Source organism: Python bivittatus, unplaced genomic scaffold (assembly GCF_059951505.1).
Source record: "Python bivittatus isolate LINGU-HERP-01145 unplaced genomic scaffold, Pbiv_v1 ctg000220_np1212, whole genome shotgun sequence".
NCBI lineage: Eukaryota > Metazoa > Chordata > Lepidosauria > Squamata > Pythonidae > Python > Python bivittatus.
Genome location: NW_028277048.1, coordinates 17,144,783 through 17,169,229, shown reverse-complemented (window position 1 = coordinate 17,169,229; position 24,447 = coordinate 17,144,783). Strand labels below are relative to the sequence as shown.

The 24,447-nt window shown below is 40.7% G+C and overlaps 1 protein-coding gene across 4 annotated transcripts in view; it reads right to left on the bottom strand.

Moving 5' to 3' along the window:
* The window catches only part of CSAD (cysteine sulfinic acid decarboxylase), a 26,243-nt gene extending 1,814 nt beyond the window's left edge, over nucleotides 1-24,429 (bottom strand). Inside the window, exons 1-14 of one of the 4 annotated variants that reach the window (XM_088137996.1) lie at nucleotides 24,348-24,376; nucleotides 14,495-16,327; nucleotides 11,888-12,031; nucleotides 11,138-11,264; nucleotides 10,015-10,105; nucleotides 8,347-8,453; nucleotides 7,998-8,113; nucleotides 5,874-5,953; nucleotides 4,927-4,981; nucleotides 4,279-4,395; nucleotides 2,790-2,854; nucleotides 1,420-1,501; nucleotides 286-485; nucleotides 112-163 (exon numbers count right to left, since the gene is read on the bottom strand). In XM_088137996.1, coding sequence (XP_087994122.1) covers nucleotides 112-163; nucleotides 286-485; nucleotides 1,420-1,501; nucleotides 2,790-2,854; nucleotides 4,279-4,395; nucleotides 4,927-4,981; nucleotides 5,874-5,953; nucleotides 7,998-8,113; nucleotides 8,347-8,453; nucleotides 10,015-10,105; nucleotides 11,138-11,264; nucleotides 11,888-12,013 — 1,218 coding nt within the window. In that variant the 5' untranslated portion in view covers nucleotides 12,014-12,031; nucleotides 14,495-16,327; nucleotides 24,348-24,376. Of the gene's footprint in view, nucleotides 1-111; nucleotides 164-285; nucleotides 486-1,419; nucleotides 1,502-2,789; nucleotides 2,855-4,278; nucleotides 4,396-4,926; nucleotides 4,982-5,873; nucleotides 5,954-7,997; nucleotides 8,114-8,346; nucleotides 8,454-10,014; nucleotides 10,106-11,137; nucleotides 11,265-11,887; nucleotides 12,032-13,683; nucleotides 14,226-14,494; nucleotides 16,328-24,347 lie in introns of those variants that run through there. The other 3 variants (XM_088137997.1, XM_025171177.2, XM_025171185.2) reach the window with 3 other exon arrangements.
* Between the last annotated feature and the right edge of the window lie 18 nt (nucleotides 24,430-24,447).

Here is a 24,447-nt window from a genome sequence, read left to right as displayed (position 1 = left end):
TGGCAGAAATACCACTTTGGACATGCTAAAAGGCACCCTTTTCATAACAGCTTCAGGATGAGCCCTACATGCCTGCAGCAAGGTAAGTCCTGAAGGCCAGGTAGTTCTTACCTCTATCACTAGCTGAAAGCCTTCTCTCTTCTTAATCTCATCAGCTAGATACCTAGGATAAAAAGGAAGAAAATGCTAGGGAAGATGCTTGAACCACAGGCCACTCACCTGCTGAAGAACGGAGGAAGAACTCATCCCATACCTAGTACACTCTGTACATAGGCTTCCACATACCTAGTGTAGGCAAAAGCCCTATCCACTCTCTGCTCCAAGCCTTTGCTGCCATTGGCCTTCCACATCAGCCACAACTTAAAACAATCTACTTTGCGTCCACACTGGATTGTTTGGTCTCCTCTGTCAAAAGCTATGTTGTAGAACTTGTCTGTCTGGAAGAGGTAGGTGGCTTGGGCACAGTGACATCTCTGCAGCAGGCCCTGGGAAGAAAGGGGTATCACAATAGTTACATCTTAAAAAAACAACAACTATGTGTTTCACATAAAATGATTTATTCTACTTGACAATGCAAAATGCTCAAAGCAGATTAATGCCAACGTTTCAAAGAACTTCAAAAATGAACTGGAAGAAGTGATAAGAAGAGGGATGATCACATGCTCAGAGTCAGGAACCAGAGAGTTTAAAAGAGAGATGGGCAACATAAGACCTTGGGGATGTTGTTAAACTACAGTTGGTTCTAGGCAGTATGGTCAATGGCATAGGATAAGAAGTTAAATCCTATCTGGAGGGTGTTACTCATTGTAGTCTCTGGTTCAAAGCATGAACAGCATGGCAGGTCAAATGCCAGCCAAAATTGGAAAGAGGGCCAGCAGGAAGAGGGAGGAGATTCCAGAATCCAGAGATGAACTTTTGAAAAGGCTCTTTTTTTTTTTTTTTTTTAATCCCAGCCAAATGCATTTCTAATCTTCATGAAGAAAAACAACAAATTCCAAGATATCTTAATGGGCAGACAGACTCATATTAGACAAGATTGTCCTTCCCTTATATGAAAATAGACCTTGCCAGTTTGAGAGGCAAGCATCTTCTCTGCCTAAAGCAAGGAATGCTTTTTGAAAAGTAAGAATAGGGTATCTCCCACAATCCAGCATAAAGCTTTGTATCAGTCATTTATTTCAACACCTTTAGAAACGTAGCTCTGATTTCTTACAAAGTTTCTAAATATTATGACTCAGAATAGGTTTAAATATTATCTTTGTAACAAAAATAGGTGGTAAAACTTCAGAGTTAGAGAGCCATTGGACATTAGCCTTGACCAGAATGTTGCTCTTCCATATTCTATGGAGTTCCACCTTTAATATTGCTAGCTGAAGCAGTAGAAATCAAGCAGAAGAGAGAGAGGTGCTGAATACTTACAGAGCTGTCTCGGAGGAGGAAGGCAGAACACTGAAGCCCAGTCATAAGCATTTTGTGGGGATTCCAAGCCACCGAATCTGCCCTGGATTGAACATAGAAATGAGCATTCCATAATTGGATAAGCTAGGTATACAAATAAATGCTAATAATCATATTTAGATGACTGTAAAAATTCAGTGGCATACCTCTGTCTTTTGGGACCTTCCATTTGTACAGATCGTCGGAGAGATGTGTTAGTCTATGGCAGTGTTTCTCAACCTTGGCCATGGCTGGCTGGGGAATTCTGGGAGTTGAAGTCCACTCATCTTAAAGTGGCCAAGGTTGAGAAACAGTGGTCTACGGCATCCAAAAATCAGGAGGAGTCTGGTAGCACCTTTTGAACTAACAAATTGTATTAAAAGGCATAAGCTTTTTGAGCTGCAGCTCACGTCATCAGATGCAACAGAGTGGCTAAGCTGATCAGCTTTTAATACAATTCGTTAATCTGCTAAGGTGCTACCAGACTCCTTCCGTTTATATGTGATTCTTAACATGCACCCTAGGGGTCATACTCTGAAAAAGGCCTTGAACCAGAGTCTCCTGTGCCATCACTGCCATTCTGATCCCACAGACAAGTCTCAGCAGGTCAAGGGGATGCATAAATGCCACTACAATCATTGTTTGATTCAGCAAAAAACATTAACTCCCATGCTCTTAAGGTCAAAAAAAAAAAAGGAGGGAGGAATGTTTCTTAACTGAGTGGTTCCCGTCTTTTCTGAACAATTGCAAAAACTTTGGAGGCTGCAGTACCAACCTAGTTACTTCTAAGCTAATTTTTTGGGCTGGAAGATGGCCAGCTGACCCATGGAGATGCACAAGACTTTTCATTCAGGCCAATCCCTCAGAAAGAGCAATCTGCCAACCTTGATGTATAACAGTACAGACTGTCTGGCCTCATCAACCAGCCAACCAGCCCTGTATCTAACCACAGCCCATCTCTGACTTCCAACACGCATCTGCCTGATCCAGTGCTTCATTCCAGCACATCTATTGTGGTCTTGTTTGCCTCTCCTCCCACTGACTTTGGATCCAGCAGGGTTACTCTTTGTGCCACTGGGGCAGCTCTGCCAGGAAAGGGAACTGTTGTCTTACTGTCTGCTGTCCTGCCAAGACAGACAGACAGTGAAAGTGGTCCTGCAGTGTCTAATTCAGTGGGGATCCAGTGACTCAAAGGCCAACTGAGATCCCTCAAGCTCCATAAAGCCACTGACTGTAAACTATTTCTTTATGTAAAGATGCAACAGCTCCAGCTGTTCGTCCCTGTTTGCATCCAGTCCTGGCTGCATCTTTCCATTAACCCACAGCTCATCTCCCTAAGAAACAGTATCTACCTCTCAATCCCATCCAGAAGATGCCGGTGTCTTTGGGAGAGGAGAGCACTGCCACCCCAGGCTGCCTGCAGTGGAATAAAAGAGCTGTATGAGTTGCTTAAAAAGTGGTCTGGTCAAAAGCACGTGGATGAAGTGCTGCTACAACGGGAAATCCCAAACTAAAAATACCGGCAAATAATTCAAATTGTTGCAGAGTAATTTCAGGGGCAGCTGAAAAACTCTAGCAAGGGAGCCACGACAGAGTGGAGCACATGAATACAGATGCGCCACTAAGCGCACATAACTTCTCTCTACAGCCCTAAAAGCTAGCGGGTTAGCTGTTAAAGGCTAAAAGAATCTTGAGGCCCTGAACTCTTAGCAGAACGTGAAAATCCGGGCTTATGCAGAACATTCACTGAGTAGTTGATTTAAAGAAACAACAGAGCTCTAATATCTTTGGAAACGATTATGACAGTTAGAAAGCTATGGAATGGAATGTTTAATTAAAAAAAAAGATTCAGTCCTTTTTCCCATGCTAAATGGACCCGATGGGGAAAGCCAGCATTAAAAATTGGGAAGAAGAGGGTGATATGGAAAAGTTGGACGGAAGCGGGGATATTGACTCTGGACCAACTGATAGATGATGAAGATGAATTTTTAACATATGTGATGTTAAGAGATAAATATCATCTATCAGATGTATCTCAACGGCAATATCGACAGCTATAACATTTGATAACAACATTGTTTGGACCAGCAACATTTTCAGCTTCCAAGACACCTGAGATACTAAAACAACTTGTTAAATCCTTTAGAACTAAAAAAAAATACTATTAGCTTTTATATATATCAATTATCTATACATCAATTTGATATGCAAATATTAAGGGATGAGTGGATTAAAGAATTAGAGGTTTCTATATTGCCTAGACAATGGGAGGGTGTCTTAACTTCTATAGCAAGAGTGTCAATGGACCTTAAACTATGACTTATACAACAAAAAATAATATTTAGAATTTATTGGACTCTACTATGTACATCTGTATAGAAAAGGATGGTCAAGAATAGCATTTTGTTGGAGATGTAATAAGGACAATGCCCCTTTAAAGCATGTGTTTTTACAATGTCCTATACTTACTATGTTTTGGGAGAAAGTAGCGGTCTACATCAATATGATTGTGTGACAAAAGCTAAAATTTTCAGAGGATAATATTCTTTTGAACTATATACCTAGTACATGGAATTTGACATCTAGAGACAACATAAATGGCTTCTCTGTGCCCTCACTATGGCCAAAAGACTGATATTGCAGCATTGAGGACCTGGAAAGCCTTAATGCATATATACAGTATGTCACCCTTTGGCTCCTGACCAAGACATCAGAAGGGACCCCATTGCCTCTTGGTCTCACAGCATTCAGGTTTTAAAGATACACCATTCCTCCTCTTGTGGTGGGCCTGTCTCTCCATTCCAAAGCATCTCTAGAAGGTCCTCCACAGATTGTACTTACGTCCACATGGAGCCAGAGTTTGTGTCTCATGCACACCTCTGCAATCTCAGGCAGGGGGTCAAAGGCTCCCAGGACAGTGGTGCCACAGGTGGCATTGACAAAGAAGGGGACTGCTCTCTGAAAGAGAAGATCAGAGCTTTCATTGGCATAGGTGTGGCCTAGACAACAGGATCGGAGACATGTGGTCACATCTTCCCAGATTTCCCTTCTGAACTCTACCGTATAGTGCAGTATTAATGCAGCATCAGGGGTTGTGCAATGGTGAATGGAATGTGAAGGTGTGTTTTATGTGTTTTATGGTTTTTATATTTTTAAAGCTGCACTGGGGTGGCATTTAATTTCGTTGTACGAGAAGTACAATGACAATAAAGATTACTACTACTACTACTACTACTACTAGTACTACTACTACTACTAGGTATCTGGTAAAAGAAGCACATGCTGTTGAATTAGGACACTCTCTGTTTCTTCACCTGCTGCATACCTTAGAGAAAGAGGTGGAGTTTGCAAAGCCCCTATGCCCATCACATGTCTCTTTTACCAGGATCACTGGGTTGGATGTGGAGAGAGAAAGTTTTCTCTCAGTGCTTTTAGTGGGAGCAAAGGAGAAATTGTAACCTCCCTCAAAACCCCCCACAGGCAACATACCTCTGATTTGGCCTCGTTGATCTGTTTCTCCAGATCAGCAGGGATCATTTTCCCTCTAAGGAAGAAAACAGTGACTGAGCCATGAAAATCCTTTCATCAGGCCCTCCTCGCTTAAACCACTCTGACTTCAAGCCAGTCCAAGCAGGCAGCAGAATCAAGCTGTGTATTTCTCTCTGGTATAAAAGAAGCCTCAGGTTTGAACCCACCTCTACTGCAAATCAGCAGTCCAGAGGAGAGAGTTCAACATTAGCCTTCTGTGAAGCATTAGGGTTTTTTAGCACAGGAAGATTTTTCCTCTAGAGGAAATCATTCAAAACAAGATCCATTTCATGCCCACTGAAATGATATGATCTAGAAAAAACTTTCCATATGATTCTACTACTTATGCAAACCAATAACGATAAAGAATGAGAACTGTTGCCAGATCCAAGACTGGTTCATATACCTGCTTAAGTGCTCTTACTTAATACTGCCTTTCTTTTATCACATATTGAAAGGTCATATGCAAAGTGTTGCTTCAGTCTTAGTTCTTCTCACTAGATCCTAACTAATTGTGCTACCAGTTAGATAGAACAGGTTGCCGTGAAAACAATCTCGACAATCTTAAGGGCTAGAAACCTGAACTTATTTAGAATAAATAAATATTCTTAGCAGGCTCAGTTCCACAGCTGAATTGTAGAGACATGGAACTGAAAACCCAGAGCTTGGATTAAGGGATTGTAATTTTTCATCACCACAATCACTGCAGGCGAGGGTTCCTAAAAACTGGGCAGGGGGTGGGGGTGGAAACCAGTTCAACAATGGGATAAGCAATCTACAATGGTTCTGGTATCTGTTGTAGGGTATGGTTAGGGAGATAACCTAGATTAAATAATCCACTCATAACATCAAGACAGAATCTTTGGTCTTCTCTAACCTTGTAAGGATTTCCAGTTATTGACACTCACTTTTCATCCACTGCTACAAGGTAGACATTATCTGTGCCAATGCCCAAGAAAGCTGCTCCCTTTTGGATGGAGTAGTGGCACTAGAAACCAGAAAAAGAGAGGATCAGAAGAATCAATTCAAGACTTCCCCTAAGAAAAACCTTCTCATCTGTTCTGAGCCCTGGGAAGCCATTTAATATCAAGTCGCATTTCTAACCAACACAATCCTGACCATGGTTCTGCGGAAAGCATGCCCTAGATAGGGTGCCACATTATCCTCCTTACCTTCTCTAAACGTAGAGCAATAGACTACAGATTCTGACAAAGATCACAGTCTACCAGAAGATACACAGCGATGCATTTGGTGGTTTCAGTCTCAATCGTTATTTGCAAAATGAGAATAACAGATTTAGGCAGGTAGAGAATAGCAGCAAGATTTTCTGGCAGGTGGCCCCATCTCTGGCATTCTTTCTCCAGGGGGGATCATGTACCTACTAATGTCTCTTTTTAGAGACAGGCAAAGCCATTTTTTTTCTTTTTTGAGGAAATAAACTAAACTTTCTTCGGAATAAACTAAAATCTAACAAACACCCTCTCCACTCCCAAAACCCTTAACAAAACAAATCTGTTTCACTGTTGGGCAGAAATATCCAACTTTTTTTGGCAGAGCCATGTTTGATCTCAACTGACACTCCAAAAAGAAACTCAGACCAGGATAAAATTAGATTTAGTGTGGTTTATAAGGAAATGGTACCTACAAAGATCAGAATTGTGCAAGCCACGGTGTTCCCTATGACACTCTATGGAAGCAAAAGTTGGGCTTTGAAGAAGCAGGATAGGATTATTATTGATGCCTTTGAACTCTGGTGTTGGAGAAGACTCCTGAGAATACCATGGACAGTCAAGAAAACAAACAAATGGATCATCAAACAAATCAACCCAGAGTTCTCACTCGAGGAACAAATGACCAAGCTCAAATTATCCTACTTCAGACACATTATGTGAAGACTCAGCTCTCTGGAAAAGGCTCTAATTCTGGGAAAGGTGGAAGGAAAGAGGAGACGAGGATAACTAGCAGCAAGACTCAGTTACACTAATGATGGGGGCGCCATTGGAATTGTTGAAGGACCAGGTTAGGGACAGATCATCATGGAGAAAATCTATGTGGTTGCTAAGAGTCAACAATGACTTGATGGCATGTAATCAACCAATAAGGAATTGGAAGTAAAATTACATTAATTAATCCATAATTAAAATTACAATCCAGTGGTAACTTTGGCAAGGTTCTAGAAGATACCCCAAAAGGCCTTGGACTGTGCAGCTTTGTCCTCTTCCCTTTATATTCGGCTCTGGGTCTTCCCAGAAATGCCTGCTATTAACAGGCTACCAGACTTGGTGGGCCATAGTCTGATCCAGCTTCTGATGTACAGGTTGTAGCCTCAGGCTATCTTAGCTGTCCCCAATTTGGTGCCTTCCAAATGTGCTGGGCTACATCTCCCCACATCTCCAACATGTCCCCCCAGAGGCCCTCATGCAGAAGCCAACTTAATCTTCTTAACATTGCTGATAAAAGCAAGGCCCTTTCTCTGAAGGCAGGACTACTGGGTGGGCATCTGGCCCAGGGACCTCTAGTGCCTTGCTGGCTCTCCCAAATCCCCAACCCCACTATCTGCTGTCTGAGGCACTGCTTGTCACTCTGTCTTAGGAGTGGGCCTAGGATAAGCCAATCTGGGGGGCAATAGGCCACACTTTTGTTAATTGATCTTCAAGAGCCACAAAGGCATGGGCAACGATGTGGCAGAATTATTCAAAATAATTCTGTTTATTCAAAATAATTCATGTTAAGCCTATTAAAGTGGGGGGTATGTTTTAATCATACCCCCCACTTTAATAATTTTCCCACCAAATTTCAACAGCATAATCTCAGGGGCAAAAAAACATATCAGGACCAAAAGCAAATTTGGTTGGGTTGACCAAAAGCAAGATGGGTAGTTCCCTAGGGCAGGGTTCCTCCACCTTGGCGACTTGAAGATGTGTGGACTTCAACCCTTGCTGGCTGGGGAATTCTGGGAGTTGAAGTCCACACATCTTCAAGTCGCCAAGGTGGAGGAACCCTGCCCTAGAGCACAGACAAGAAAACCATACCTCTTCTGATGTAAACACTGCCAGCTTTGGTATTGTCCAATGCCCCTTCTGCTTGCAGTCTGGGAAACGGTGATACCGTGCCACGTTCATGGCATACATGTTGGAGATGGACCCTCCTACCAAGGAAAAGAACCCAGAGAACTGTTCATTGACCAGCTCAGGACTATTTTAAAGTCAAATCTTAAGGTTAGCATCTCATTCCCAGACATTTCCAGTGAATCAGGATATAAACATAACGAATGGCAGAAATCCGTTTCATTTGGATGATCCAGAATGAACGTTGGGTGCATGTCAACTTGAAAACATGTAAAAGCAAAACAACAAACACCAGGTTCTAGATCTTACACACCGGGGCAGAAGATTCCATCGCCTTTTTCCCAGCCAATCAGCTCTCGCAGTTTCTTCAACACCACCTCCTCCATCAAGACAAAGACAGGTGCAATCTCATACGTGTACCTAGAACACAAAAGGTCTTATGAGCCTCCTCTGAGGAACAGCCAAAATAGTCAGCAAATTATTGGAGGGATGGTGAAGGCATCCGTTTAGGTTAGGAATGAAAGTAGCTAGGGCATGCCGCCCGTCTGGTCTTTAGGAAAACTGCCATGACCTATCTATTCCAACTAGCATAGGAGGAGGGGGTGCTCTGATAGGTTCGCAAGTGCAGGACTTTTATAGTTTTCAGATTTTTTAAAAATTTTGATTTGTCTTTTTTTTGCTTATAGAAGTTTTTAATCTTAAGATGAGATTGTTAACTGTTAGCTTTCAAGAGTCAGCAGTATACAACTGAAGTCAATCAGTAAATCTGTAAACAAATAAATAAAACTTTGCAGGGACAAAGACAAGGGAAGCAGACCCCCCCCCTTCTCCTCTTCTTGCCCCCTACATCTTGCTCCACACGGTCAACAAATCTGATAGCACAGAGTAGGACTAACACAGCTGGGCTGCAAGGAGACTTTTCTGTATCTCTTTGCTGCCATGACTAGTAATCATCCAACTTTTCGCAGCCCTCACAACAGAAGCCACAGCAGATGAACAGTCATGGACCCTATGAGAATTCAACTACTGGGAGCAGAGTGGAGATAAATTGACAGCCTAGAAAGGGCTTTAGGTTTGAAATAAAGTCATCCTACCAATGCACATCTCCTGAGTAACATGGCATTTTCATTTCAGTATTTACTCACTTGCAGAGATAGAATGCAGTGATGGGTAAGATGGGAGAAACCCAGGTGCCAATTTGCATTCAACCACTACATTCACTGGCAGGCTTTGGGCCAGTCACTGGGCTGATTCACATTAAACCAAGATTTTTTTAAGCAAGCACATCCTATATCACACTCAGTTCCAACCAAAGAAACCACATTTTGGGTTAGCTTTATGTACGAACCAGAATATTTTATCTCAGCTTAAATTATTCCACAGGGGAATAATGTGAGGATAAAAGGAAGAGGGAAAACTACATGTATAGCACCTAATTCAGCTCAGTGTCTCTGCCGTTTGCCATGTAGGGAGAAATGTTAATATAGTGATATCAAATTAGTTCCCTCCTGCCCCCTCAAAATCCATTTACTAGAGAGATGCTACTGCAGTTAGTAGCCTCAGAGCAAATGTTTCATGATCAGAGGAATGCTATTCTGTCATGCTTCCTGAATCAGAGAGAAAGAAGATTATTTGTACTATATTATTATATATCACAGTAGATTACAGTAATTGTTGCTCATAGGACATACGATCATTCTACTTTTGTCTCTGCAAGTTTGGATTGTTTCAAAACCTTGACAAACTTATCTGATACTGCAACAGGGGAGGACATTAATGGAATTTGTGGGTACAGTACATCATAAAAAGCAAAGACTTTTCTCCAAACCACTTTCAAATGTTGACTCTTATAAAAATTACTGTCTCTAGTCCAAGAAAGCAGCAGTGGAGTTCACTTATGCTGTAGCTGAGCCCTAGGGATTCTTTTCCCTTTTTGTTTTTTAAAAATGCCAACATATATTAGAAAGTGGAGAACACATACTGGCTAGTGTTGAGCATCTCTGTGATCATCCGTCCAGCCAGAGCATGGGGATCAAGCCCAGAAAATAGCTGATTGCAGAAGCGTGGATGACCTGGAAGAAAGAAACATCTTCTGTGTTCCTTTGGATCTGGGATCAGCCATCCAACTCCATCACTTTTACTGAATATAATCCTCTTTCATAGTAAAAGACTGAGGCTTGTAGCTTTGCACATCAAGAGGAAATGAAATGTGCAAAAGGAAAATACTTGTTTTTCAAAATAGCCTCCATGGAAGTTTTTAATATTTTCTTTGCCATTACAGATATTAATGTGAATATTGTTGCAACATGAACATTTACTAAAAGCTCATTTGTATTACCAGAACTAATATTCCTTAGTGTTTTCCCGAATCTCAGCTTTTTGTTTACATTTCGATCACCTTCCAATAATTGTGCAAGAACTATTTTAAATTCACTTGCCCTTATACTTAATAAAATAACTAAAGTATGTGTGTAGATAGATAGATAGATAGATAGATAGATAGATAGATAGATAGATAGATAGATAGATAGACAGATAGATAGACAGATTGAAAAGCAACAAAATCATATCAAATCCTAAGTATTTAGGTCTTTTTCCCTGGACTTGAAACTTAGTCTCCTAGTATACACTGCATTTCAACCCAGAGTTCTCTCTCATGGTGCAAATTACAAGGCTCAAATTATCCTACTTTAGGCACACTATGTGAATACCTAGCTTTCTGGAGAAGTCTACAATGCTGGGAATGGTGAAAGAGAAGAAGACAACAACTAGAAGCAAGATGGATGGACTCAATTATAGTGGCAATGAGTACACCACTGGAAGACCTGAAGGACTAGGTTAGGGGACAAATCATCATGGAGAAAATCTATTTATGTGGTCGCTAAGACTTGGCACCAACTTCATGGCACATAATCAATCACACACTCATTATTAAAAAAAAAAAAAAAAGACCATCCAAAGTACGGTAAACTGAGGAATCAACCATCTCAAGATACCAGGTTATGGAAACCAGGCTTAATAACTAGACTGGAACAATCCTATCTCCTGAGAAGTTGTGAAGAAGGAACTACACTCTCTCAACCCTTGCAGTGCAGAACACTCACATGTTTTCACACTGTATCTGATAACATCCCGACAGCGTTCCAGCAACTTTTCATGTGGCTCCCCACTGTCTTTTAGATCCAGGTCCAGAATTTGTTGCAGTTCCTCAGGTTCCTTCCAAATACACACCTACCAGCAAGATAGTCAGCTCATGTCTGAAAGGCCATAGGAGGTTGTATACAAGCTGAAAATCTAACATCGCAATCCTATATCTAGGTTATGCCTCCTGGATGACGAGGGGTTGCTACAAAATCCTATATCAACACAAGTCCAAATTCTGCTGCCTGAGTATATTGTAATGATGCTACTATATTATCAGAACTTTAAGTCAGATTTCCCAAACTGGAGCCCTCCCAATGTTTTGTGACTATAAATTCCTGAGATTTCCAGCCAGTGCTCCTGATTGGCTGGGACTCTGGGATTTATAGTCTCAACACTTCTTGGAGATACTGGGTGGGGAAAAGTTGCCATACTATAGTATTAAATACAGTGGTAAACTGGGTGTTGGGAGGGGGACTGAAAGAAATGGAGAAAAGAGTGGATTATACCTGACCTAGTTAATGTAAACCAGCTAGGATTAGGAAATGGTGATTTTTCTGCCACAGGATTATTTTGTTAGCTTGTAAGTAAAATTCAGTTTGGGTACCTGGCCCAGGCCATTGTTGAAGTATATAGATTGGACATCCCGGCCCAAGGAAACATGGAATGGCAATTCTTAAAACTATTGGGGAAATAAGCTCTGAAAACCTTACCTTTTCAGAGGTATCCATCCCTTTTCGAATTCCTTCTTCAAGCATGATCTGGAAGGCTTCCTGCAGGAACGTCTCACCAGCTACCTGATCCAAGCCAGGAGATGACAAAGTATCTTCTGCCGCCATTGTCAAAGAGATCTTCTCCTACAACAGACCAGGCAACATGATATGGATTAAAATAAGCCCCTGAAGGCAGATCCACTAAGATGTTTCCATGCTGGCATGGTACATGTCTCCAGAGAAAGAATGTTACAGAACACAAACAGACATTGTAACCAGGATTGTATCCAGGACTGGGATCCAACTGTAGCTTCAATGAACTTTTTACTTTAGTGACAACGGCAAAGGCATCAATTCATACTGCGTAGGAGGCGGCAATGGTGAACCACTCCCATATTTTTACCAAAAAAACCACATGGATAGAAAACATAAAATGATTGAGAAGACCTGAAAGGCCAGGTTAGGAACAGATCATTATGCAGAAAATCCATCTGTGTGGTCGCTGAGAGTTGATGACTTCATGGCTCATAATCAGTCAAGTCAATGTTTGGCACTGAGGCCCTCATAGGACAACAGGGATAAACAGGGCAGCCACTAGATAGAAATATGCACTCATGATTGAACAAAGGTATATACAGAGAGCCATTCCTATCCATGCATATTAATTAGGCTCACACATTGTGATAAGCCATGTTTAATTGAATCATGGTTTATTGAATAAATTACCATGGCTGGTTTTGCAGATCATGCAGAGTCAATCACATATCAGACATTCATGGATACATTCAGTTATACATTTATACATATAAAGGACACTTTTCCCCCATTTTAAGTCTGTCTCCATTAGCAAGGGGATACAATAACCCAAAACACTGGATAACATTAGAAATTCTATGCTAAACCAAATTCCATACTCCATTTAAAGTATGGGCACTAAGGAGATTTGCATAAATGCTATCTTACCTTACTGCTTTAGAGGGTAGAGGGCAGACAAAAGCTATATAAAGCACAGTGGATACAGGTAAAAAACATTATTCTATTACCTGTTTACAATTAATACTAAATTTGTGTCAAATTACAGTATTTACAGTAATATAGTTCTAATTTAATTGTAATTTTTCTGATTAAACAAATACATTTCTAACTACTTCTGCAGACTTACCATTTTTCAATATTCTCACAGCATTTATGACTTCCTTTTCATCATTTTTTCCCTTGGACACCACGTTTCAATCTACCCTTCAACGTATCACTATCTTTCCCCTACAAATCTCAAAAACAATCCTTTGGGCACTCTCTCGTGTCAATTTCATCCCAAATAATTTCATCTGACTTTTTCACTCTGCTGGAAACTAGAAGTGGGACATTCATCAGAACGGGCAGTATAGAAAAGCTATTACTTTGATGCATTCTGTTGTATTTCTCCTGAACAGACAACCAGCCTTCTATGCCCTCTGAGCATGTCGTGCCCCTCGACATTTGTGTGCGTGGGTGTAAGATTTATTAGTCCTTCCACAAATCTTATGGTTCTCCTAAAACTCCTGATAACTCCTTCTTATGTAGGTTGATACCATTTTGGCTACAATATCAAGGGGTGTCTGCTTCTCTTTAGATACTGTAGCCAAAATGGTATCAACCTACCAGTTTGTTAACAGAGGAGATGATATTGTTAAAGAATCGCCTAGATTGCGCTACTGCAAAGAGGATCTATTACTCTACAGGCAAGCAAATCAGCACAGCCCTTTCCCTCCCGCTTCAACATTCCCCTTTCCCACAACTTTGAAAACTCAACCTACCAGCCTTGAAAGTTTAAAAATTGCAAACTCAAGATTTCAGAGTGACAAAGCTCCAGGAAAGTTCCAGTTTGCTAGCACGAGCATCTATAGCACAACTGCAGACACTTCACCTTCTCTTGGTGAATGAGAGTCAGGTGCGCTGCCTCTCTCTCTCTCTCTCTCACCCTCCCAGGAAGACTTCGCTCTTCCTACAGGTGAATTATTTCCACAGGGAGAGCATGAGCTCCCACTTCTTCAGATGGTCACCGCTTCTGCCAGCTCTATTTTCAGCACAGGAAACTCTTTTCAGCCTGCACCAAAACTATTTTGTAGGAGTTTTACTGTCCACATTAGAGGAAGGAACGAACATAATGCCCAATTGCTATGGTTACCTGCCCAATCCTCTACAGATCTCGTTTTCAGGGACAAAGTACAAAGGGAGTGACCACATAGCCAGCAAGTATAATGATATCCTGTGGGAGTTAAAATATTTGCAAACACTGCCCTCCTGATTGCATGCTACAAAAGTCTTTTTCCCCCCATAGTTGTTTTAGCCTTAAAAAATACAAGATTGGGGGGGGGGGGGTACTTTGGGAAGCCAAAAGATACCTTTATATTTATTTGTACCAAAAAATAATACCAAAAAATTGTATTCCAGTGGTTGCACATTTCTACTGCTCCTAAATAAAATATATGGATTATATATGTGCATACACACAGAAGCACAAAGAGTCATTTGGAGACCTAAATTTGCATGCAGGAACTATAGTGAGTGCAGTTAGAAACACATGCATGCACACAGACACACAGATCCAAAGAACTTCTTTCTCACCTCCAGCAATAAAACATTGTCCAGATGTAAGTTCCCCTGCTGGTTCTGGAAAATGTTTGCATATTCTGTGTCAGTGAACAAAGGGAATTACAAGCCTAGCAATTCTGCTCCTCTGGTTTGACATACTCATGATGGGTATAGCTGAAATCTGCATCATCCAGTCACCAGATTATTTACTGATTTGTTTGCTCATTAATTTGACTATTCAAGGCTATTCCTCCCTCATAATTGGCCTTGCCTGATAGAATTTTCAGGCTATCAGAAGCGCTGTAATTCCCCCTTTCCTGCCTTAAGACAAAGGGTACTCAGTGGCAAATCTCCACAAAAGAGAGGTCCAACAATTCCCCAATTCCTGGTCATGAAAAGGTGTAATTCCTACAGTAGCTGAACTGATCATGATTCTAGTCCATACTTAAGTGTGTCTCCTTTGTTCACAAAAGAAATCCTCACATTCCACAACCTCATAGTTTGAGGGTTCAGCTAGACATGATGCAGGAGGGATAGGAGAAGCAAGTTTGACACTGTCCTTCACTAGTGGGGTATCAAACCTCCTTTTTCCAAGGAAGAAAGCTCCAAATGGGTGCTTTCTTTTTAAATATTTAGCGATAAGCCAAGTAAAGCTGTTCATTTCTACGTGCACTTGGTGTATGCAGTCAAAGCCTAAAGACAGTTACTCAGAATTAAGGCCCACTGAGCTCAAAAAAATCTTACTTTCCAATAACTGCACTCTGAAGTAGACCCTTGTTTGGGTTTTTTTGACCTCTTCTTTGAATGGTTTGCTTTGGGCTTTTTCTTCCACCACTGTTAAATATTACTATGCATATTTTTTGTCATCTTATCATGTTTTCAACATTGTTGGGAAAAGCAGGATGAGTGAGTGCACAGTGAGATAAGTGTGTCCTCAAATGCATCCTCTTGCACTGCGGGGGAAGATAAGTAGGAATGGAGACTCTGTCTTTCAGGTGTGTCCTCTGCCACACAGAACCCCCCACTGACCTCTTAGGAAGCCTTCAAACAACTGTTCTTCTGTGAAATAGCGAAATAAACTGGACTGAACTATTATTTTTTCAAAACCCTTCTACACAATCAACTTTGTGTCTCGTAGCACAGGTTGTCCTCAGCTTTATCTGACTTGCAAAGCCATAAAAGCACTTATTTTTCACTGTTGCTGTTGCCACCTACCTGGTCAAGCACAATATCAAACTCAGTAGCAAATCTTTCCCCTCAAAAGGCCTTTCTCCATGTCTAACTCAAAGTGCTACCCACCAGCCCTCGAACCAGCAGAACTTTACAATATCCCTGCAGGAAAATGGCGTCCCCCATTGCTGATCTCCATCCCCGTCCACAGGGACAGTATGGCCAACTGGTGATGTCCGTATTTTCTGTAGGCAGAGCATACCAAGGAAAGGAATTGGTGGAGTCCGTTGGCTTCATTTCCCTCCCCTTCCACCAAACATCAACAAATGGCATGAAAACTTCAAAAGAGGGGTAAACCCGTGTTCACTGACAATTGACAAATGGGGGGCAGGCAGGGGGGACCATTGTACTATGCAGAAGTTTCCTGCCTGCCCCCCTCCCATCAGCTCTTAGCTATTAATCTGCCAGCTGTTAGTTGGGCTGACTGATCCCTCTTTCAAAGGCAGGCCTCTGATCTGGAGATTGGTTCAGAGACTGGGCAAGAGTCACACGTGTGAGATGGGTGGCTATACAAATTGAATAAATAAATATAAACAGATAGTTTGAAAGATCCCAGCTGTGCCGAAGTCGGGCTGATCCAATTCTTGGTGAAGCACATCAGCTGATAGCCACAGTGAAACTGCTGCCCCTTTTTGCCTGTTGAAGAGGAAAACACAACTTGAACCCAGAAACAGCTGAAGAGAGAAGGTTAAGCTGATTTAACAGCAGTTTAATCTGTATTTATGTTGATAACTTCTTCCTGCATGTCAAAATAAAGCAAGTTGTGCCAGGTTCTCCCCGCCACTGTGGCTCTTAGCAGTTTGAACAGTAAAGCTAAATTATGAAGTGTGATAATAATTGGAAAAATACCGATGTTACAGGAAAATGTAGAGAGCCAGTTTGGTCTAGTGGTTAGGCTAGAAAGCAGGAGATGGTGAGTTCCAGTCCCACCTTAGGACTTAGAGAGCAAACCCCACTCCATTCTAGCACTGAAGATGTTACCTAGCAGGTAACGGAACGTTTGCAAGAAAACCACCAACCCCAAGGACCCCACAAAATAGGAGGAGGAAGGAGTATTAGGTATGTTTGCTGCCTTGAGTTATTTATAAAAATAATAAAGGTGGGATAAAAAAAATCTTTTAAAAAATGTCTACCATTAAATGCCACTCACTTAATATAATCAAATGTTCATCTGTGGAACATGTTAAGCAACGATTAACTGATGATAAAAGAAAAGAGGGCTATTATGTTTATGTACAGCCCAATTTTCTAGGCCAGGGGCTCCCAAATTGGGAGGAATGCCCCGCAGGAGGTCATGAAGAAATTTAGGGGATCATGATGAAATTCCAAGGGGTGGGACAGGATGGATGGATAGATGGATAGATAGATGGATAGCTTTTTGATGTGAAGGTGTGCATAATCAGCCAGTGGAAAAACCACAGTATATTATAAAAAATCTAGTTTCGAAAGTGGGAAGCCTTTGATAACATTGATCGTGGCACATACATATGCTTACATACATACGTACATACATACATCTTTATTATGGTCTTTGACCAGCATTACAAGTAAAAAGAAGGAAATTATTACAAGAAACCCATTAACAAGGGAATTATCATAGCACAATAAACAACATCTAGAGCAGAGCTTTGCACAGTAGTGTGGCTTGGTATTTTCCTACCTGAAATGTGAGGGGTTAACATCCCTTAGAAGATAATGTACATAATGTTTATCTGTAGAGTCCTCAAATTTGGGACTAATTGGGGAAAGCAAAGCATTCCTTGGAATATCATAATTATGACAGTAAAAAGACATGGGCAAGAGTTTCTACCTTCCTAGAGCCACAAAGGTTCTAAAGTCTCTGCAGATTAAAAAAAAAAAAAATTGAAATCTATCCATCGTGAGTGCAGAAGGAAAAGTGTTAACAAAGGGTGTGGATAAAACCAATCTACATTTACTCAGAGTTAAATTGTGCAAATACCTTGCAAGAGAGGGTTTATGATAGTCTAATGTTTGGCGATTAAATTCAGGAGCATTGGCAAGATCATTCTGATGTTTGATATCCCTGGTTTGTTCCTTAACCATTCATTTGATTGGCACAAATATATATGACCAACTATTCAGGAGAAAGGCCAAGGCTACAGATTACAAGTTTGGTGAGGCTGGTAGCTGTCTGTCAACAAAGGTAACAACCCTGTAGAATTAATCATAATTCTGAGCCGTAAGATTAGAATCATAACCCAGGCCTGGACTTTAATGCCTGGCATATCAACTTCAAACCTCAGGATGCATTAGGGACACATCAGATTACTTCATACCTACATAAGACAGAGAGGAGACTTGCATCACCTGAGACTGGAACATGTCCATCAGCTAATTTGGGCCTATGTGTATCAACTCTTTGAAGAGTTTTAATCAGGGAGTTAAATGTTAAAAAGTAGTGGGGCTACAATGCTTTCTTACTTCACCCTCTTAAGTTGTCTGAATGAAATCAGAAAGATCCGCTGCCAAGCCACATCTTATTCTAAGGCCAGTTTTTTTCTATAGCTGATAAATTAATAATAAGACTAATTTATCTATACGCAATCTACCCAAATGTCCCGAAGTCTTATCCTGGAGACATTATCAAATGTGCTTTGAAATCAATAAAGGCTGCATATAGAGTCAGATCAGAGTGATTTGGACATTTATCTGCCAATTGTAACTCTAGGCAGTGGTGTGCTGTCCTGGTCAGAACCCCACTTGCTCAGTATCAATTATTCCCCCATCTACCACCCAGGTATGAAATTTAATAAACAGATACCTAGTGTACAGTTTGCTGATGGTGTCGATACGTTAATTGGTCCATAGTTAGCTGGGTCATTCCTGTCACTCTTTTAATATAGGGGAGCAGTTATTACTACTCCCCAGTTTTCTGGGATCTTAGCTGTATGGTTAATATGTGAGAAGAAGAAGGCTAGCACTGGGACCCACCAGTTAGAGTTGGACTTGATTAACTTGGCTGGAATGCAATCACTCCTGGGGACTTTATCACACTTAAGTTGGTTCAAAATCCCTTTTAGCTCCTTGCATGTGACTGGAGCCACTGAGTAATGAGAATAAAGGCACCTCCATCACAAAGGCCTCCTTACAAAAATTGGCACCTGGCTATAACAGCATGATATACATCTTACTAGGTCTAAATATGACCCAAAGGAACAGAGAGCCAGAGTATGTCCCTTCTTCCTCTAAGTAAAATCACTGGGATACCCCACCTTCAAGGGAGCCATTCCATCTGACAGTGTAGAAACCTACCCAACACTCAGCAATTTAAATGAGCCTTCGCTTGATTCCTAATTGGGCCCTGGATAAATATATCAATGAAAGTTAAAGGGAGGTGATTACCTTCAGACCTGGGAACTACGTCAAAGTACTTAAGGAGCCAGTCTCTAGAAATTATTAAATACTCTGCAGTAGATAATCTATAGTCTGACCAAAATGTGTATTATCCAGGAAAATCACTTGCAACAGAGTCATTTAGCATTTGCAAATTAAACCTATTTAAAAGACAGCCTTAAGCCAGCTAAATTACATTCTGTATCCTTAAAGGATCTGGATATAAATGGTGGTTCAATAACTTCAGGAGGACAAGCATTAAAGTGCACATACAGAGCTTTGTCATTGCAACCAGTTTGTGCATTACAATCCCTGCTAATTAAGATAGAGGCCCAAGGGAATTTATTCAGCCAAAGAGCAAGAAAAGACTCAGGCTGATTCCAGGCTTGGTTGACCTGCTAGTAGAGCTGCTAGGGAAGAGGATAAAAATTGGTACATAGTAAACAGAATTGGTCAAAACTTAACAAGGCAATTATGGTATTCTCAAACTGAAGTGGTTATTTCACAATTCCAACCACAAGTTGGAAGCTATAAATAGACCTGGCCTTCCTTTTGGTCTGCCACCTCTGAGGATAGCCTTTACAGAGCTAACAGAGAAAAATACAGTATTTGGGGATTGAAAATTCCCCTAGGATCCATGTATCCTATAAGAAAATTATATCAAATTGGGACAAAACTCCAAGGAAACCAAAATCTGCTTGCTTTGAAGCCCAACCAGTAATGTTTCATGACAGCATGGTAAGATTGTTGGCAAAGTGTAATTGTTAATTTATTAAATCCCTCTGGGTGCTATTTTCCACTGACTGCACAGGAAAAACAGCACTTGGGCTGGTCAAAATAACAAAGAAGGAGATAAGCGAATCTCATGTTGTTGATAAGAGATAACAGCATCCTGTATCTAAGATGATTCCAAATCAGGGGATATTTTGAGGAAGGAGCAAAGAGGGTCAGACTGATGGTCCAGATTGGAGAGCTGTCTGTGCTCAGAACTCCTGTGGAAAAATTTAGCACACTAGGAAGAGGGGCAAGGTAGAGATGGAACAACCACTGAGTGAGTAGAATCAGGGTCCATATGAGGAGGAGCTAGTGAGGAATACTTCCAGTAGGTGTTGGATGGGTAGGGGTCCAGTCCTTTGCTTTGAGGAGTGCCGCAGGGCTCAATTCTCTCCCTGCTACATAACATCTACATGAAACTGCTGGATGAAGTCATGTGTTGGCATGAGAGTAAATGTCATCAGTAGCTGAGGATACTGAGTTATACATCTCTACCCCAGGCTGTCCAAGTGATGTCACAGAGGTTCTTTCTCAGTGCCTGGAGGCTGTGAAAGTCTGGATGGGGAAGAACAGGCTTTGGCTTGAACCTACCAAGTCTGAGTGTCTGTAGGTTTTAGGGCTTCTCATATCTGGGTATTTTCCATTGTTAACTCTGGATGGGGTAACACTCCCAAGGATAGAGTTGGTACACAATCTAGAGGTCCTCCTGGACTCACAGCTCCTGCTTTTGAAGCAAATGGCAGCTGTGACCAGGATAGTCTTTGGCCAAATCCATCTTGTATGCCAGCTGCACCCATCCCTAGATCAGGAGGCACTGCTCAAGGTCACTCATATCTTACTAATTTCCCAGCTGCACAATTGCAATTTACTCCATATGGGGCTGCCCTTGAAGAGCATTCAGAAGCTGGTCCAAAATGCTGCAGCATGTGCAGTTCTGGGTGCACCACAATGTGTCCATGTAACACCATAACTATGTGAGCTGCACTGAATCCCAGTTGGTTTACAGGTGCAATTCAAGGTGCTGGTTGTCACCTTTAAAGACCCACATGGCATAGGGCCAGGTTACTTGTGGGACTATTTTTCCTCAGTGGTATATTTCCATCCCACCAGATCTGGCAGAGCAGAAATGCTCTGCTTGGTGAAGCAGTATCACCTGATGGGATCTAGGAAGCATGCCTTCTCTATCATGCTGCCTCCCTTATGAAACAACCTCCCCTCTGAGATTTGGATAACTCTGACCCTATTAGCCTTCTGGAAGTCTTTGAAGATATGGCTTTTTCTCCAGGCACTGGAGCTGGGATGTTAGTATAGCCTGGCATATGCATGTTTGTTTATGTTGTTAAAGAGATATTTAAGAGCCCTCAACTGGATTTTTTTTAAAGATGGGTTGCTTATTTTGATTATGTGCCATCAAGTCCTTTTTAACTCCTAGCAACCACACAGATAGATTTTCTCCATGATGATCTGTCCCAAACCTGGTCTTTCAGATCTTCCAACATTGCACCCATTGCCACTATAACTGAGTCCATGCACCTTGCTGCTGGTCATCCTATTCTTCTCCTCTTTCCTTCTACCTTTGCCAGCATTACAGCCTTTTGCAGAGAGCTAGGTCTTCGCATAATGTGTCCAAACTAGGATAATTTGAGCCTGGTTATTTGTGCCTTGAGTGAAAACTCTGGGTTGATTTGTTTGATGATCCATTGATTTGGGGTTTTTTGGCTGTCCATGGTATTCTCAGGAGTCTTCTCCAACACCAACATTCAAAACCATCAATACTCTTCCTCTCCTGCTTCTTCAAAGTCCAGCTTTCCCTTCCATAGAGTATCACAGGAAATACTGTGGCTTGCACAATTCTGATCTTTGTAGGTATAAACATATCACAGCATTTGAATATCTTTTCTAAGGCCTTCGTGGCTGGTTTACCAAGTGCTAATCTGCAGCATATTTCTTGAGTGTTTGTTCCTTTATCCTGGTTGATGGTTGATCCTAAAAGGCAAAAGCTATCCACCACTTCAATATCTTCATTGCCAATTCTAAGGCTGGTTGTTCTACCTGTTATCATTAGTTTGGTCTTCTTTATATTTAATTTTAGTCCCATTTTTTCATTTAACTTTTATTACTAGAGCCTGCACATCCTTTGCAATTTTCACTATCAGGGTAGTATCAACAGCATAGCACTGGTTATTGATGTTTCCTCCTCCAGTTTTTAAACCACTCTCATCTTCCAATCCAGCTTCCCTTAATATATATTCACCTTATAGGTTGAATAAATAAGGAGAGAGTATACAGCCTTGTCGCACTCCTTTGCCAACCTGGAGCTAATCTGTTGCATCACATTCTGTACATACTGTGTCTTCCTGGCCTGTTTATAAGTTTTTCATGAGGACAACCAGATGTTCTGAGATTCCCATTTTTCTGAGCACCATATTCCACAGCTTGACATGACTGACACAATCAAAGGCCTTTCAATAATCAATGAAGCACAGACTGTAGTGACCTTTTTTTGGTATTCTGTTTTTACTGTGTTTCTATTTTTTGTTCACCGCTCAGTTACACTGATTAAGATTGGTGGCCATATAAATGTGTTTAGCAAATTAACTCACTAATAAAGAAAGCATACATAACATTTGTCAGATGTTGCATCAATAGTGAAAAGATCTTATTTCAAGGAATGGAGAGAGTGAATTTTCACAATTCATTGCAAAGATAGCCCTATGGTACCACAATGGTCTCAGTGTTTGGCCATTAAACATGTAAACATTGTGAAGAACACTGCTTTAATATGAGACTTTTTGCAGCTGTTCATGTGGACTATGGAACAATTCATAAAACATTTTTTGTTCCAAACAGTGGTATAATGATTGTTCAAAGGCTACATGCTTTGAGAGTATACAAGCTAAAAGATAAAGTCGAAAATTTCCTCAAGCAATAGAAGACAGAAAGATTATATTGTATGTTTACTGATCAAATATTTCAGCTTTGGCTGGCATACTTGCTGGACATTTTTAACCTCAATTTAAAGCTACAAGAACACAATACTATGGCAAATATTATATTGTACTATAATGCCACTGAAGCATTTATGGAAAAAAATCCAGCTTTTGAAATGCCAAATACTGTACAACCTCTTCCAATATTTTTGTCATGCACAGAAAATTTTTAAAATATTGTGGAAAACACAGTTGTGCTTCACCTGGATTGCCTTGCAGGTGAATTCTTCTGTTATTTTCCTGACAATTGTTCTGGTAGTCCCATTCATAAATTAGCATGCAATCTGTTCAGAACTGATGTTGATTCATGCCAAATAATTGCAAGAACAAGCACTCTTATTTCAAACAAAAATTGAGTGCAAAATATCAAAAATTCATGCTTGCAGAAAATTTGAATAAAATATTTTCCAATTAATTGGAAGTTAGAGAATTAGAAGCACATATCATTCCTTGGCTATCTTCCACGCCTCTATGAAAAATATTTTTCAATTTTATTCACAATAAAAATGAAACAAAGGAATTGGCTGGATATCAGAAACTATCTGTCTTGATCGCTTTTATCTGTCAGACCTTGGGTTTCCCTACATGAAGAAACTGCAACATCATCTTTCAGATTACAGTATATTGATTTATTTCTGCTACTTATTTTGGTGGAATTATATTTTTATATATTTCTGTTACCAGAAAAACTGCTTATTTTTAATTAGAAATGAAGTTCATAGCAGCAAGAATAGTGATGATAATAATATATCAGAATATATTGAAATTTTACTAGTTAAATAGTATAAAAAGCTTAGGCATATGTAATGGCAGAAAAATTAATCAATTTGTTACACCTCCGAATAAGACCATCCAAACAATATTCCTGTTTTAAAAAATGGCAAAATTTGAAACTTTTCCCCAGTCAAAACAACTATAATTGAATGTTCTTATGTTCTTATGTTCACATATGGAAAGATGTGTGCTATGTATATAAAGTTCTAAAATTGGTAGGTAGTGGTGTAAATTAGAGATATTTATAAGTAAGATCTTGAAATTAATTCAGTTGTATTGTGTGAACTCTTGTATATTGTGAAATCACTTTATGTTATCTTGTTTTTCGATACTTATTAAAAAAAAAATGGAAAGGAATACATGGAATGCATACCGTGCTTTTGTGTCTTTTAATTTGGGCATTTTGTTCAAAGGGAGGGTTGACTTGAATGAGAGGTGGGGAGGAGTATTTCTTTTTTAAAAAAGAATAATTTGTATTGATTAAAAAAAAAAAGAATAATAAAAGACAATACGAACTAAACTCAGAAAGGAAAAGAAAAATAAAGAAATAGAGAACAGAAAGTGCAAGGAGGAGTATTTCTAAAAGGGAGGAATGCCAAAAAGTTTGGGAATCCCTGATCTAGGCTGTGATGGTATCCCTTTCCAAGACAAAAGGTGGCTGAGTAGGTATAATATACCTTCCTGCGGCAGCCGTCCCTGAGCAAGTGGCCTACCGCTCCCATCACCCGAGCTACACGATGACGTTCCCCCTCCTTTCCCCTTACCAAGGTGGCGGCAGCAGAGGGGTCGCTCGCAGACCTTCCAGGAAGTCGCCGGACGCGCGCGTGCGCAAAGCCACCGGAAGCCCGCAGAGTGTACCGGGTT